The sequence below is a fragment of the Acipenser ruthenus genome, chromosome 21 (assembly GCF_902713425.1).
Source record: "Acipenser ruthenus chromosome 21, fAciRut3.2 maternal haplotype, whole genome shotgun sequence".
Classification (NCBI taxonomy): domain Eukaryota; kingdom Metazoa; phylum Chordata; class Actinopteri; order Acipenseriformes; family Acipenseridae; genus Acipenser; species Acipenser ruthenus.
Genome location: NC_081209.1, coordinates 8,049,541 through 8,065,951, shown reverse-complemented (window position 1 = coordinate 8,065,951; position 16,411 = coordinate 8,049,541). Strand labels below are relative to the sequence as shown.

Here is a 16,411-nt window from a genome sequence, read left to right as displayed (position 1 = left end):
AGTAAATATTCTTCTGACTGAAAACATTTCACATAAAAAAGGTCAACACTATGAAAGATCCACGGTAAGAGTTAAAGGGCTAAAGATACAAATGAAGCCACCATAAAGGCAACTAGCTTCTAGAACTACCAGCAGGTGCCATAGAGGGCGCTGTTCGCCACACCTACGGTGTGCTATTGCTTTAACTACAGATGAACCCGTTTTATGTCACATCGCATAATATCATGTCCCGGTTTTTATCACGATTTTTCGAAACCACTCGCCGTGCACCATAGGTTTTTTGAGAAATTACCTCTCTTAATATCATCTCACAAACCCGCTTATCGTCACGTTTTGTGATGATAGAAGTAATTTCCATCGTAACTAACAACCAATAATCATCTCAGCTGCTAAACTGGCATTTTGTGCAGCCTGTCAAATGCTGCGTGGGCGGTCTTAACGGGATACAGTTCAGTTACAAAACACCAACGTCACCATTTTTTCTTTTTTAACATACAAAAAAAATAATAAAAAACCACCAAATGGAACCCCTAATTGATAGCTGTCATCAGTCTACAATTCATGCCTTTTTTAGATAATGACACAAACTGTTTCGTCCCAGTTAATGATACAAAACGTATTTGTCCTGGAGTCTATATGCATTTGTTTAAATGTAAAGAATGACTGCTCTGTAATTCATCGTTAGTTTTCTTTTCTTTTTTCTCTCGCACTGGTAATGTGCTGTCAAAGGCAAACTTGAAACCCGGTTTATACCATGACCCGCTTTATATCACAAATTATGCCTGCACGTTATCACGATATAAAGCGGGTTCATCTGTACTTAATGCGGCCCCCATTCACCACAGGCACAGCTTTCATAGATAACGTTAATCACAAGGGCACGCAGGATGGCAGCTCTGGGTGAGTGGTGTCCTTCAAGGTGTTTGAAGGCAGCAAAATGGCCATGTTGTTTTTTTAAGCTCCCGGTTATTCAGATACAGACACAGACAAACTCCAGCATCCAACACACCAAGGGGTCTCTTTAATTAATCTAAAGGGTAGCAGCTCTGATTACCAACATCCTTCAGATAATTGGAATAGTACCCTCTGGGCCCTGTTGCGTGTTTTTACAGACAGAAGTACACTAAGGAGAAGCACTGTTAGATGTTTGACTAGAGGGACACAGTTTAATGATCTGGTCCTGGAGGGCCATTCAGATCAGGGTTTAACAGGGCAAATGAAATAATGAACTACTTTATCGTTTCATTCATTTGATTAAACGATTTAGAACAGGCCTGGAATGGAAGGGCCAACTGTGATCTATACAGTGGTGATATTTAGATCCATCAACATTTGGATCAATTGAATTGACCCCAGATGGCCAATAAAAAGTGCCAGCTGTGTTTTATAAGAGAGCTCTGGTATTGAAAATTCTGATGCTGCCCTTGTAAACGTTTCCCATAGTAAACGCATAGCAAAGTGTAATTAAGTACGGTGAAAGCATGGTAAAGCATGGGTAAGCATTGTAAAGAACAGCCAGGTATGCCAAAGGGATTGGTTATAATTCTCATCTTATCCATGACTGTGTTAGATAAAGTGTTATAGCTCCCAGCTCCCAGCCAGACTCTAACCTCTTAACTGCAACTCAGAAAACCTGCTGATTAAATAAGCTATAAATAGGAAACCAGAACTCAAATTACAGTCTTTTATGTTGCCTGAAGTGAAATGTCACTTTGCAGCATTGCCATTTTATGTTTACACTGGAGAAATCTTCAGAGTTGTGCCAAATGCCACTGGACATTATTGATTTGAATAGCTTTGTTATTCTTTACCAGAGCTATGGAAATAAATTCAAAACTACAATAGCATGGTTCAGTTCAGCCTCTGTTCTATTCAGATGAGAGGATTGACACAGCACACACTTTTGGTACATTTTCCTAGCGCTTCATTGTATAATAGGCTGTGTGGTCCAATGGTAGGAGGCTGTGTGGTCCAGTGGTTAAAGAAAAGGGCTTGTAACCAGGAGGTCCCGGTTCAAATCCCACCTCAGCCACTGACTCATTGTGTGACCCTGAGCAAGGCACTTAACCTTCTTGTGCTCCGTCTTTCGGGTGAGACGTAATTGTAAGTGACTCTGCAGCTGATGCATAGTTCACACACACTCTAGTCTCTGTAAGTCGCCTTGGATAAAGGCGTCTGCTAAATAAACACATTATAAAATAATAATAAAGTATATATTTGAATGAAGATATCAATGAGTCTTGCAGAGAATTTAGTAATTTAGTATTGAATATAACCTGTTTTATGGGATACTGCAGTTGTAAATGGTGCAGAACTGTCACAGATGTATTCTGAAAAGGAATTCTGATTTCCTTGTTCTCTACCTTACTGCAAAAATCCAGCCATGCACCCTGCCATTGAAAGATGTGTGTCTACCGAAGCGTGGAGTTCACTGTAACCTTTGCTACGGCAGAATAATGTACCGTGAAGCTTTCTACTGAAGCCCCCCCGCCTGTCATGGATGTTTCATCCCTGTGTTATAAAGTATGGCATTGTACAGGTTACTGCAGTGGACTGGATTGATATGGTCGTGAAAATTAATAGATTGCAGGTTGAGCATTAAACAGTATTTCCTGGATGTTTTTAAAACACTCTAGGACATGCAGGCACCGATTCTGTTGAAACACTGTTGTTCCCTTGTTTATAAATGACAAATTACCTGATGGTTTTGTGATCTAATGTCAATTGGGGTATTAGAGTTGAGCTGCTAAAACTCATTTCATGTGTGACCTGAGCCAGATTTGAACCCAGGTCTCCAGGGTCATCATGAAGCTAGTGAATTTACTGCCTGAGCCACCTAGCCAACTGTCAGGCTGCAGCATGTTATTAATGAGGAAGATTACTCGTCTTAAAAAAAATGGTAGTATTTATTGAGTCTCATGTAATCTAGAACACAGTCATTCATCCATGAGGGGTCTGTTGTCTTCTTATTTTGTAATAATAAAGGGCTGCATGCTGGATAAACTACTATCCTTAGCAGGGCTACCAAGTTGCCATTAGCAAGGTTAGTGGCTTCTACAGCATGCAACTTAAAGTTTCCTCAGTTGATATATTACTCTGTATAATAATGTTAATCATGTGCACATGTTGTTTTCAGTTGTATTTTGTGAAGAGTCTCGCCTCATGCTTAACGACTGCAAGTTCTCTCAATGCGTCAGTAATTCTCGATTATGACCTATATGATATTCAAGTAGGAAATTGGTTTCTAGTTGCACCTCTGCTTTAAACCCAGCTAATGGATTGTATTTCCCCAGTATACCATTCAGTGCATGTCTAGTTCCCTACCTGCCATTCTGAACGTTTGTGCTCTCTCGTCTTGCAGAGTTTGAAGCAGCGATGAGGGTCAGCTTTATCTGTATCATGTGTGACCATTGAAACAAATTCCTCCTTGTTTTCTAAACTGAGGAGATTTCATTCTTCCAACCGGTCCTCATAGCTCATGCCATTAAGCTCTTGAATTAAACTGGCTGATATTCTCTGTACCTTCAAGCGCAGTATTTGTTTATGTAGTTTACATCGTCATCCTCCTCCCCACAGTGAACCAAAGGACATTAAGGATATGAGGATTTTAGCAGCTGCTTCGTGGAGGCAGGCTTCAGAGAACATGATATCTGAACCACGTTGTTTCGCCTTGCTGGCTGTCTAACCACTTAGTAGTCATTATCTCTCCAGGAAATCCAAACCACAGCTGTGTGAGTGATGACTGGTATTGCCACACTGCTTCCTTTCTGCATCTGCTGCAAGGGATCCAGGTTCTTTACTTTCAGTTTTCATGGACAATAAAATGCAATGCTGTTTATTCCATTCCAGCTGAAGTATGATGTGGACCAAAGGGGATTGCTTGAAATGTATATATATATATATACATCTCTCCAGAATTCCAGAACACATCTCTCCAGAATTTCAGAATTTGGTCCTCTTGAGCTGGAATGACCCTATTGGAAACATCTGCATCTTTGGACCATCCATAGTTGTTGACAGTAAGCAAAGGGTTAAAGCTCATATATAGTGAATTTGTAATTACATTTCTGATTGCCCCTTTTACAATATATTTTTATATTTTGACATTGGTTACTGGTTACAGGGATATAGCGGAGGAGCCTGTATGTACGTATGTCACACTTTAGACTTTTACAAATATCTAGAGATCCGCCTCGATAAAGACATTCTTTAACACAAGCTCTGGAGTATCTGAACATGGGGATAGGAGGTGGAACCTGTCCATTGTAATGAAACCTTATTAAGACATTCTTTCACACAAAGTAGTGAGAGAATCAGATTTGGGGATTTTTGGCAGCATCTGTCACACAAAAAATGGGGACCCCGATCGTGTCTGTCCACCGGTCTGCCTGCATTGATTTTGCATCAATCTTCACCAATCTTGTATTATGCCCTCCTAGCATCCTGCTGACGTTTGATCCACAGCTGTCATTTTGTATTAACAGCAGTGGCGGAGGAGGTGTGTTTCAAACATGCTTGTTATTGATGTGTACAGCTGGCTTGCAGCCTCCATTTCAATTGCTTTGGGATGTCTAAGCCAACCTTCATAGAGTGCTTTGAGACAGCGTGGGAAAGCAGTACTTAACATTTCATGGATTTTAGAAACGTCAAAGAACTGGCATCAAATGTGTGAATTTACACCCCCTGAAATGATCAAAATTACCACTAATCATTCATTTGTTTTTTAAAGGATTATTCATGCTGAAAGGATTCAGTGATATTTAAGTTTATTATTTTGTGCAGAGCCATTATGAACTGTGCCAATATTGAGGACGTAACATAAAAAGGTGGAATGAGGTGATATTTTGCCAGCATGTACTTTAATGTGAAACGCTTGTATGTAGCAGAATATGATTTTCAAACTCCCTAACAAAACGTAACAAATATATCATCCAATACAGAAAGTTTCATCCAAATACCGAAAACCTCCAAAACTATAAGAGGTTGATTTGATCAATCTCTCCCTCCTGGGGAAACCATTTTTGGATTTTTGGAGCATTTTACTGCACTGGTGACCCCCCCTAGATTGCATCAGCCACCGAATAGGATTGATTGATGCAGTCCATGTGGATTCCCTGATACAGGGACATGCTCTGAAAACATCCAGCACTGACATATGTGACTATAATGCTGCTAAAATTATATTATTAATTTAGATCTCAATGAGTACTGTAAAAGTATGAATGACTACATGACACAGAAATGGACTCAAAACTGAATTTTCAATAACATTTGGTTTCAAAGTGATTCTAGAGGAGGATTCTGTGCATATTTATGCAATGTCATGTAGCCTTTATGAAGGTGATATGAATGCGAAATAGTGTCTAATTCAATTCGATAATACATACAGCCCTTGGGTGATATTAAACCATTTCTATAATTTCGACCCTTGATGTTTAACATTTACAATAATTCCAACCTTTAATCTTTAAATTGTTTAATTTTCGAATCCAGCTGAATACTGTAGATTAGTCGATAATAACACAGAGAGAACAGTGAATTACTCAAAGAGACTAATAACTATAGTAGTCAAAAGCTCCTTTTGTGAAAGGCAGTTACACTGTAAATACTAACATGGTTAATTATTAAGAAGTAGTGGACACTGTCAATGGCATTTTGAAAGAATATCAGCTAATTGCCTAACTGCATTCAAAATGGTGGACAATTTCACTGATTCACCACTTATGCTTAAGCTTTGCATAATATTATCTACCGTTTTAATGAAGTGCTGTTCTTCACAGTATTGCACTTAAACCTTTATTTTGATGTTTCAGTTCCTGCCTCTTCATGTGAAAGATTTCCAGCTACCTCAGGCAAAATACGCTCTTCAAGTCTCCAGCCTTTTTGTTGCAGTTTATGGATTTACAGCAAAACATGAACAGTTGAACTGCATTTGTTTGCAAAGCAATGTGCTATGTCATGCAGAGAAAGGGCCCCGCTATCCTAATGCAGCCCTTACAAGTGTTCCTTGCTGCTTGATCAAATCTGTGCAGTTTTTTCACTGAAGAGATAACAAACAAGCTATATTTTGTCAGTATGAGATATTTTCAAAGCATTCAGTGTTACAAAGCCATGTTTAACCCTTTCATGCCTGACATATTGAAAATAGCTGAAAGAAGTGTCGTTTTGGACACATAATAAATATATTTTTCATTGAAAATTTAAAAAAATGCCATTGCTTTATTTGGGGAAAAATGGCATCCTCAAATGAGGTCATCATGCATTTGCGTTTTTCATGTCTCCAACAAAGACATATGAGGTCGCCATGCATGACAGAATTTAAAGACCTTCAATTATATTACTTGTATTTCTTGTTTGGTCATTAAAGTTAATTAAAGACTGGAGTATACTGTAGGTGGTTTGGAAAGGTGGATTGAGAAATTATTTCTATATTTGCCAAGAAAAAACCTCCTGAAGTCATCGTTGTATTTTAAAGTGGTAGTCTTTCATCCCTCATCATCTTACATTACATAACATGGCATAAATACCATATATATATATATATATATGCAGTATATATATACAGTATTTGTCTTTTAGTTTGTACTTTTAGTTTGTAAAGCTAATCAAAACTTTAATTGAAAATATAGGGCTTATCATATCAATCAGTCGGATTAGATCTAGTACACTGAAGTTTAATTAACAGAAGTGCTCTTGTGATTTGTAATGTATTCATTAAATGGCCAACCAGTCACTGGGCCAGTCTCCTCCATTGCAGCCACATTCTCACATGGCTGGAATGCAGGGAGCCATGGACCAAACTGCCCTATCTCTGCCAAACTGCAATAAAATAACACAGTGACTCACAGTGCAACAGCGGACAGCTCGTCCTGTCTCTCTTTGTGAAGTTCCTGTACAAGCGCCCTGGTGATACCTGGTAATGGAGAGACGGGGGAGGCGGTCGTCCGTATGCCTGTGTGTCACCCTTGTGCTTATATCTAGAGAGCCACGTGTCCAGCTGTGATGAATCATGCAAAGGACCTTTTTTAGGACATTGAGTATATCATAATCATATGAAAGCTTTTCCCATCAATAACTTTAAACAGTAGAGTTTGGGCTAATGCCTTCACCTGTGTTTAAACAATGACCAGGATTTTAATGTTGAAATCTTCTATTTTGCCTCAATAAGCTCGGTTTTAGCTGTGCACAATAATAACCTTGAACATCCTCTAAAATGTGTCTCTGCAGTATGCGGTCGGTTGATAAAAAATCTTAGCGCTTGCTTGTGAAGACTCTATCTCGAGCTTCTACTTCCCAGTTCTCAGCAATTCTCAGTTTATCTTGAAGTTTTAGCTGTTTAACTGTATGTGTGATTGTAATCAGAGGGTACACATGCACGGTCCTGTTTTGAAGCAAAGACAAAGAAAAATGTCCACAGAGGAATAAAATCATTTTAGCTGCAAGAAACTGCTCAGAACTAGGATGCAGTGCTCCTCTCTGCAACTGAGTTGTTTCTTTCAGCTATATTTATATATATTACATGGTTTGGGTTGAGTTTGTGCTGATGCTGGATACTACATTTATGGCTGCTCTCTGATTGGCTGAAACAACCTTGAGCTTTGTCTAAACCCTTCTCCGATTGGCTGAAACGACCTTGAGCGTTGTATAAACCCTCTTAATACGTAACCTTTGTTTTCTGTGCCGTGGAGATTTTTGCTCAGCTAATTCGAGAGAAGAGCTGTTTTGTTATTCAAATGTTTTTCGTTGGAAAGTATTGGCTCGACTCTGAGAAGGACAGACATTGAGTTACACGACCTAACATTTAGATCACTCTTTACTCCGTGCTCTAGCACAATAATGACCCAAAAGGAAGGTACTGTACACAAAGATCGTATCTGTGTTTGGCCAGCAGCCAGCTCCGGCTGTACCCTCAGCACTCCACGCTGTTATGCAAGCATTCCTGCTCTAAGAATAGACTTGTAGGTGTTTCTTCAAGGACATGCAGATCTGAAGGAGGCAGTGGGTTAATGCACCAGACGTGGGTTTGTACCTAGCTCAGCAAAGGCATCTTCTGGTATTTTCCATAAGGAATGTAGTCTACATCACCAAACCACCACACAATTTACCATTAAAAGAATAACTGAAATGTACAGACATTGTTTTTTTTTTTTTTTAATAGCTGTGGCCCTGCCCATGAGAGAAAGTGTGGTTTTGTTTTGTTCATTCGGGGGAAAGGGGTCGTGATTGTTTTTTGTACAGAGTTAGTCAGTTTGGTTGCAGGGAAAGGCAGCTGGTGACTGGCCAGTTGCCTACCCCTAACCAGCAGGTGGACGTGTCCCAGAAGAGCGTCTTGTGATAAAAGGGATCAGCTGACACACCTTGAGGCTGCTGAAAAGCTATAGGAACCGGGGTCGTGGTTTGAATTATCAGGAACAAGGATTGGTTTATGGATTTTAAATCCCATGTGAAAGTATACAGGTGTGTCAGTGGAGCCTCCTTTACAGCGGAGTAGCGCTTGCGTGTTAACAGGCCATTGTTTCTTAGTTTTGTTTTGCCTTTTCATTTTGTTGTATGTCCCCCGGGCGGTACCATTGCTGGTAGCGTCACATGGTTTTCTTTTGTTTCTGTAAATAAATCCTGAGCGGTGTGTCGATGTCATCCTTCCTGTCTGTCAGCAGGTAACCCACACCCCCTATCACAGTAGCATTTTTAAATATAGTTATATAATCAATTTTTATATCTATGACAACAGCAGAGCTTATCTGACACCCTTCCAAATCCACAGCAATGCACCCTAGAGGTACTAAGGAATTTCTGTATTGGACCTGAGTGATAATAACACACTATCAGATAGATGTTCAGTGCCACGTATACTCTACTCCCTTTTCAAAAATGAACAATTGCACTGCTCAGTAAAAGCCACACCTGTATTTAAACTCTGGCAGTTGATTTCATGTGCTGATTTGAGTCCTGTCTTCACCAATGTGAAAGATATTCCCCATTATTTTAAAACACATACTATGTTTACATGCACAAGGAATCAATCCTTTTTAAACTGATTGTTTTGAACCTCTCAACAAATGTCTACATGCCAAACCCAGTGGGGTTCTGAGCAATCAATGCTTCTGAATCTATGAGCTTAAACACCCAGCATGGATTCCAGCTCTAAACTGGTTTACATGTCAAATAAATAGGGTTTGAGATTCGTTTCATCAAATAGGTAACTTGAATCTGACTAGATATGTGCATTTAAACGAGGCAACAGAAGATGTTTGAACAGTCTCTGACCCTACAGTTTCCTGGAGTGGGAGGCGATTTAATCTTCCTAAGGTGGAAATTAAAATGATATGGTTGGGAGTACAATTATTGCAGTTGGCTTCACACACTGTGGTTAGCACTAATTGTGAACTACTTTACCCAAGGCAATTTCATGGTAGTCCAAAATTACTGGGTCTGTGAAACCAGCCTTTAGCAAGTTCTGGTTGTATAATAACTCAAAACATCAAACTAGTCAATCCTTGAGTTGTGGAAGATGCCTCTCTCATCTCATTTTGCATTCCTCTGTGCATCAGCTTTACTGAGCTGGGGATCATTCCAGCAGTGAATAAAGTCATAGTGAAGAAATCCAGTCTCTTGTAACACAGCGGTGGATCATAGTTACTGTGAGCGTGACACACTGACGCCCGCCCTTCCCGCTGTGATCACCGGGGTCCTCTGTTCTATTATAAGACAATGCTGTCTGTACGGCAGCCATCAGCCTGTGATAGCAAGGGCTCGCATTGAAATGACATCTCGATGCAGTGCAGTGTACTGCTGTCTGCCTGACTGATAATTACCGCTGTGTTTGTGTATTGAGCTCAGCACCTCCCTATCTAGCCCCCTACCATTCACATCCATTCCCTTCCCTCGCTACCTCTTTCAGATTTCACCCCCTGATTTCTTTATCTTTCACAGATTACTACCTATTACGCACTCTCATTCAAATCCCTTTTTCTTGCATTCTCTCACCCTTAACCTTTTCCCTGCCATGCTACATAGTATGCCACCTACATTACATTATATCTATTAAAATGATTGTATTTTTACAACCTCCTAACATAATTCAATTATTGATATTCTATATGAGATATCAGAAACCTGTGTTGTATTTTCAGTTCAGATCCCAATCACTTAACTATACAAATGATATTGTAAGACAGATGGATTTGAGATGAGTTTTATACATTTCTGAGGGTTAGACTGAAGCAGATCGCTGACAACATCCTCATTTCAGACTCTGCAGTTTCCTTCCGTATCTGCATTTTAAACCCTACCCATTTTTTTTTTTTATCTATTTGCTGCCACATTTCTTGAGACTACAGCTACCCAACCAGTTTATAGTAGGACCCAATGGGATCTCATGTGACTAGATGTGTATTTTATAAAGAATGTTAACCTGTGGAAGACTTGTGGGATGTTTTCAGGCTTCAAAATTCACATTCACATTTGAAATAAAAAAAATCATTTTAGCCAAATATATTATACTGTTTAATATATCTGTATATGTTTGTAAGTTATCACAATGTCACTTTTGCTTCTGGATACTAAGGGCACTACAAAAACTACTGTTTTGGATAAACAATCAAAAGTGTAGATGTATAAATAGATTTACTGTACTTTAGGTTGTCTTGATTTTCCACGCCACTTGTTTTGATTGCCTGAATGTAAGGACACCTTCCATAAGCTTTAGTGATGAGGTGCTGTTCTACAAGCTGGCAAATGGAATTTTTCATTGCAAAGGTCAATGTTCTGCACATCCCTACCCATCTTTTCTTCAGGGCCTTCTATTCTCTTGTTTGATTTTCTTTATCTCTTTCTTCAGGCTGGAAGATGAATCCAGCGCAGCAGGACCTAAGAAAGCAGGGACCACGTGTCTCCCCACCAGGGCGATCGAATAGAGTAGTGCCAGCCGCTGAACCCAGGGCATCCCCCATGCAGGGGCCCGCTGCTCCACATCAACTAAAGGAACCCAAACCCATTGGGGCAGAGGGGTCAGAGAAATCCAGACGACTCTCCCCAGCTGTGGCAACAGAGGGAGTCCCTGGATCCCAGCAAGCAGAACCCTGCAGACCAGGTGCAACCCAAGTGAGGGGCTCTGGAGAACCAGAGCCAGATAAATCTAGCGGGTCAAAACCAGTGGCATCCAGTGACCCAGTCCCCAAACCGCCAGGGCCTGTGCAGTCCAGTCGACCCCGGCCCACAGTACCTGGGGGACCTGGTTCTGTGGGATCCAGTAGACCTCGGCCTGTGGGATCAGGGGATCCAACACTGCGGGGTCCTGGAGCTCCGAGGCTGGCTAATTCAGGAGTTGCTCAGCCATCCGCCCAGAGTCCGAATCCTGGTGAACCAGCCGGGAAACCCTCAGTCCCTCCACCCAGCTCGGGGGGATCACAGCCTGCAAGAGGGGCTCAGACAGTCCCTGAAGCCAAACCACCCAGGACACAGCCTGACAGAGCTCTCCCTTCCTCTGCTGAGTCTGCTGGGACAGGGTCTGGGAACTTGCAGCCCCAGAGAGCAGCAGGGGAGTTAAGGGATCCGGACGATGAGGACTTCAGGTGAGCCACTGGCTAAAGGACAAGGGTCAGTAAGATGGCCAAAACTGAAATATTTGCTCTGGAAGTTGTTTCACCTTAACTACCACAGGGTATATTTGCAGGTGAACTTGTCTATTGCCACATTCTTATTTTTTCCATGTGTATCAAATCTTATAAAGGGCCTACTTTGCATATTTTTTTTATGTGATCTTTATATCATATTTTAATATTTATCATGTCATATCGTTTAACAACATACTGAAGCTGTTTAAAGATGGCACTCAAATTAGCATAATTACACATGTAAGCCTACATAGTAATTATTTCATTTTTGATCGTCACTTGGAGGCCATATTTCCATTGTCCTTTATAAAGAGTGAACAGAATCTCTGGATTGTGAGCTCCTATAATATAGCAATGCAAGAACTGCACATACAGGAGTGTGTCACCTTTCTGTGATTCACTGTATCCGGGGGTGGTACTTTGGTGGTACAGTACTGGATTGTCCAGCAGCTCACTTTTACTTTGTGGCAAAATAGCATGTTACTCAGTCATATCCTATTTTGCCTTCTGGTCACAAAATTATTTCTAAAACTACCCAGTGTTTTGTCATAGTGCAAGGCTTAAATAACCATGTTGATGTCACTGTATAATGTAGAGCTAAATAAACTTTTGCACTGCGGAAAGTGGCCAGTAGGGTTTGGGGACCAAAAGGTTCAAATTTAAGGTGAGGTGAGGTAGAAAAAAATGTGTCAAAAGTGAATAAGGTGCCAGTCAGGCACGGGGATGCCATGAGAGTTATCCTTTACTGCTTTTCAATTGCTTTTCCAGCAGACATATTGTGGCAAATTGTGTGGTGGTTTAGACCATCAAACTCAATTTGCTTCCGTTTGATTTAAAGCCAGGCCTCCATGGTGTCCCTGAGTGGCTCACCTGGTAAAGCATGGCAGCATGGAGTGCATGGTGAGTCATAAAGTTGTGTCCTGGCTGCGCAAAGTCTCTGGTCTTCACTGGGGATTTTCCTCATGGTGCTACAGGAGACCCTACTGTCCAGTCAACCACCTACAGGGCTGGAACGGCCACCAGCAGGGCTGGTACGGCCCCCAGCAGGGCTGGCCTTTGTCTTTGTCTTCTCAGGGCCGGTAGCTCGCTGACTACCGCTCTCGAGTTCCCCGGTGTGAAGAGACAAATGGCTTGGTCGTGGGATTGGAAGACCCCCACTGACCTTCAGTTCTTCTGAGCTGTTTTGAGAATTGCTACAGTGAGAGAATGTAATGTAGATTTGAATTTATGGAGAAAATCAGGGGGAAAATAATTACAAGATAAATTAAATTAAATCAGGCCTCCAGAAATGTTTACTTTGTCTACTTCTTTAACATAATTTAAAAGTAGAGCAAGGGTAAAAAAAAAAAAAAGTCCTTAGATGTTATCTCTCGGTGGATTCAGCTCAGACCCCACTGGAAACTAGACAATATCTAACAGGAGTCCATTGGAAACAAGGAAGTGAACACCTCAGTAGAAGATTTTCATGCATTGAATAAGGTTCCCTAGCAAATTGTACAGTAGCATGGCACATTCTCAAACACTTTATCTTCTGCAGACAAAAAGGTTAATAGCCTCCGGGCACAAGCCATTACTTTCTATACCCAGTTAGTGCTGTAAAGCTATCTCTAATGCACTCTGTCTTTTAGACAAAACCCTTAATACTTTAGCAGTGGCAGAGGCAATAGATTTGTGAAAGCTTGTCGCGTGCCATCTAACAGTCTAACACAGTCCCCGATGCTATTTAACTTATTGACTGGTAATGAAGGACACTGTAATCAGTCTCTTTGGGGTCTCTTTTATACCTGCTTGTGCAGGTCCTTCCTGCAACAGACAGTGAACTCCTGTCCATGTATATGAACTCATTTCAACACTGAAGGCGTTCAGAAAGACCTCTAGTCGAAACATTGGTCATTTAAGTTATTACGTTTATTTATTAAAAACTCTGCATGTGTTAAATAGTTGTGGATGAAAGCCCTGGACTTGCTATGTGGATAGTCAGACAGGCAGACAGACAGTCAGAGGGCTCCAGTCTCCAGTATTGGCATTCCCTTATCTAGCACAGGTCGTCATCCAAACTAGTGCAGATGAACAGTCAGAGGGCTTAAGGCTGTGTTTCAAGCTTTTACATCTCATACATATTTCACAGTTAGCAAGACTGTCAGTTCACATGACTGGAGTTTTGATCTAATTGTCCATTCATATTTAACCACCCTTAATTAATATTTTTACCCAACGTGTACAAGAGTCCTAGAGCCATTATTCAATGGCAAGGTTACGAGAATTGAAACATTACAGTATGTGGACTAGTATAGTATGTTCTCCATAACTGCAGAAGTTTAAGCCGAAAAAGATCTGTGTTCATTTTTGGATCAACAGAAAACATGACGGTGCTGCGCGGCTAATGCAATAATTATTAATTCGTTTCTGATTGATTATAATGCGTTTCCCACTTGGAACCATCTGGTGACCTTTAAAATATGAATCTGTAAATATTCATACAGACTGCAGTCTCTGTGTAGTGTTGAGGCAATCCGGCTATGCTTGCCCTTCAAAGGCGCGATGTTATCAGGAGCCTGCAGCACACTCCACTGTCCCTGCTCTGTCACTTCCTCTGCATTGTCTCTCCATCACGTTCCTCCTCCACAGGCCTGGCCCCCTTCCAAGCACTCCAGTGTAGCCCCCAATGGGGTGGAACCAACAGTGGAGGGGAAAATTGTATGCAGTTACTGTAGTCTGACTGAAACCATGTTGGAATGTGAGGTTGAGGGTTCTTGTTATAACAGACTGTAATCTAGAGGTCACAGGATGGTTCTAAGTGGCTAACCATAAAGGAATCAATCAGAGACAATTTAATTATTTTTCTTCTTAAACTTCCGCAGTTACAGTGTAATAAACAGTGACTTTGCATTTCTGCACCAACTGGTTTTAGGTTTTCATCATCTTTCTACCATCCTTCTGCAAGATTTTAAAGATTATAAAGCTGAATTTCTATGCAAAGATGAGGAGCTTTCAAAGAACAGGCTTTAAATCCACAGAATGAGGGGGGTCAGGGCACTCAGACTGTGAGGGGATTCAGAAAGGGTCACAGCCTCCTGGGAATGAAAGTCACACACAGCACTACATACAGTATAATTCGAATTTACTTTCATTTATCGAATTATTGATTTTGTTCCTCTGTTTCACCCCAGTGTCTTGTAGCTACAGTCTATTGACTTGGTCAGTGTATGGCCGTTTGCAGTGGTGCTGATTATCCCAATGTACTATATCTGTGTTAGTTGATTGCAACGAGATTTATTTGATCCATGGCAGCCTGATGTCACTGCTGAGTTACTAGGCTTGCATTTAAGATGGTATTTTCAAATGATGTTCGATGGTTGTTTTGCTAGTTGCTATTTTAAGGGTAATGACACTTTTTCCAGAGATGGTCACCATATTACATTTTGAACTACAAAATCGCAATGTTATACCAATTAACTGCAGTGAAGCCAAGATCATATCCCAGCAAGTACTGACACTGTCATTCCTCAAAGGTGTCGCTCTCTGTGAAATATAGTAACAAAGCTGTTAATGCTGTCCTGCATGGCTTACTGTCTTCTGTCATTCCAACACAGTCATATGGTCACCCAGAATGGAAACTGCAATGCTAGTACCTCAGACTTCACTTCCTAGCTTTAGAGTTCACCAATATCTCCTTTACTAGGTTAACAGGATTGTCCTGCAGTTTACTATACCTTCGTAATATAACACACACCCAGTGTATATACAGATGACTGAGCGCTCTTGGGTTGAATCCCTTTAAAATGTGCACCTCTTCTATACTACCCTATCCAAAACCCCATAATAAACAGTACTGTATAAAACACTATTACCGGAGTATACGTTGCACCTCTATAAAGTGTGTGCAGCCCATTTATAACACGCAGAAAATCTTCCAACGCGTGCCACACTGCTCTTTAAAATAGCGGTGACCTGCTCTTGTCTCTGATAGGCTACACATTGTCACGTGGAACGTGGGCTCGGCTGTCCCTCCTGATGATGTCACTTCCCTCTTGGGTCTTAATGTGGGGGATGGGAAAACAGACATGTACATCATTGGGTAAGAAGTCATTTTATTTATTTATTTATTATTATAAAGTTAAAGAGCTCTGCAAATTATCTTCACCTTTAAATGAAATTATTAAAACAGGCTGCTCTCTCTCTCTCTCTCTCTCTCTCTCTCTCTCTCTCTCTCTCTCTCTCTCTCTCTCTCTCTCTCTCTCTCTCTCTCTCTGTCCCAGGCTACAGGAAGTGAACTCCATGATCAATAAACGCCTCAAAGATGCAATCTTTACTGACCAGTGGAGTGACCTGTGTATGGATACACTGAGTCCCTTCGGATATGTGCTTGTGAGTTGGTAATGTGTTAGTCTTTATAATGACGTTCAATCTCTGCTAAATAAACAAATGCAAGACAATTATGCACCACTTGACCGCAAAGAGAGTGCAGAAAAACTGCAGCGTAGACAAGCTATTGCTCATTTAAAAGTGCAAATGCATTTGTATTTATACATTTCATTTGACTGGAGCCAGGTAATTAGCAAAGTGTCTTTTGCAATTACTGAGAATAAGCAAAAGGGGCAGATTCCTTTTTTTGTAAATGTGGGCCAAGAAAAACAACATCCCTTTTACGCTGAGGTTTTCTAACAGAGAAGCCAATTACCACCCCCAAGCCATGCAGATCCAAGACAATGTTGCAAAATGACTTTTACAGAAAGTGTCCCTATCTTTCTCTGCATGCCTAAACAATAGGTGTCAGTTAATGTGCTTCCCCAGTT

The 16,411-nt window shown here is 40.9% G+C and overlaps 1 protein-coding gene across 1 annotated transcript in view; it reads left to right on the top strand.

The window, feature by feature from the left end:
- LOC131699065 (inositol polyphosphate 5-phosphatase K-like) overlaps nt 1-16,411 on the top strand; it is a 31,158-nt gene that overhangs the window by 1,416 nt on the left and 13,331 nt on the right. The window contains exons 2-4 of the mRNA XM_058994719.1: nt 10,841-11,573; nt 15,586-15,693; nt 15,875-15,983. Coding sequence (XP_058850702.1) covers nt 10,849-11,573; nt 15,586-15,693; nt 15,875-15,983 — 942 coding nt within the window. The 5' untranslated portion in view covers nt 10,841-10,848. The remainder of the gene's footprint in view (nt 1-10,840; nt 11,574-15,585; nt 15,694-15,874; nt 15,984-16,411) is intronic.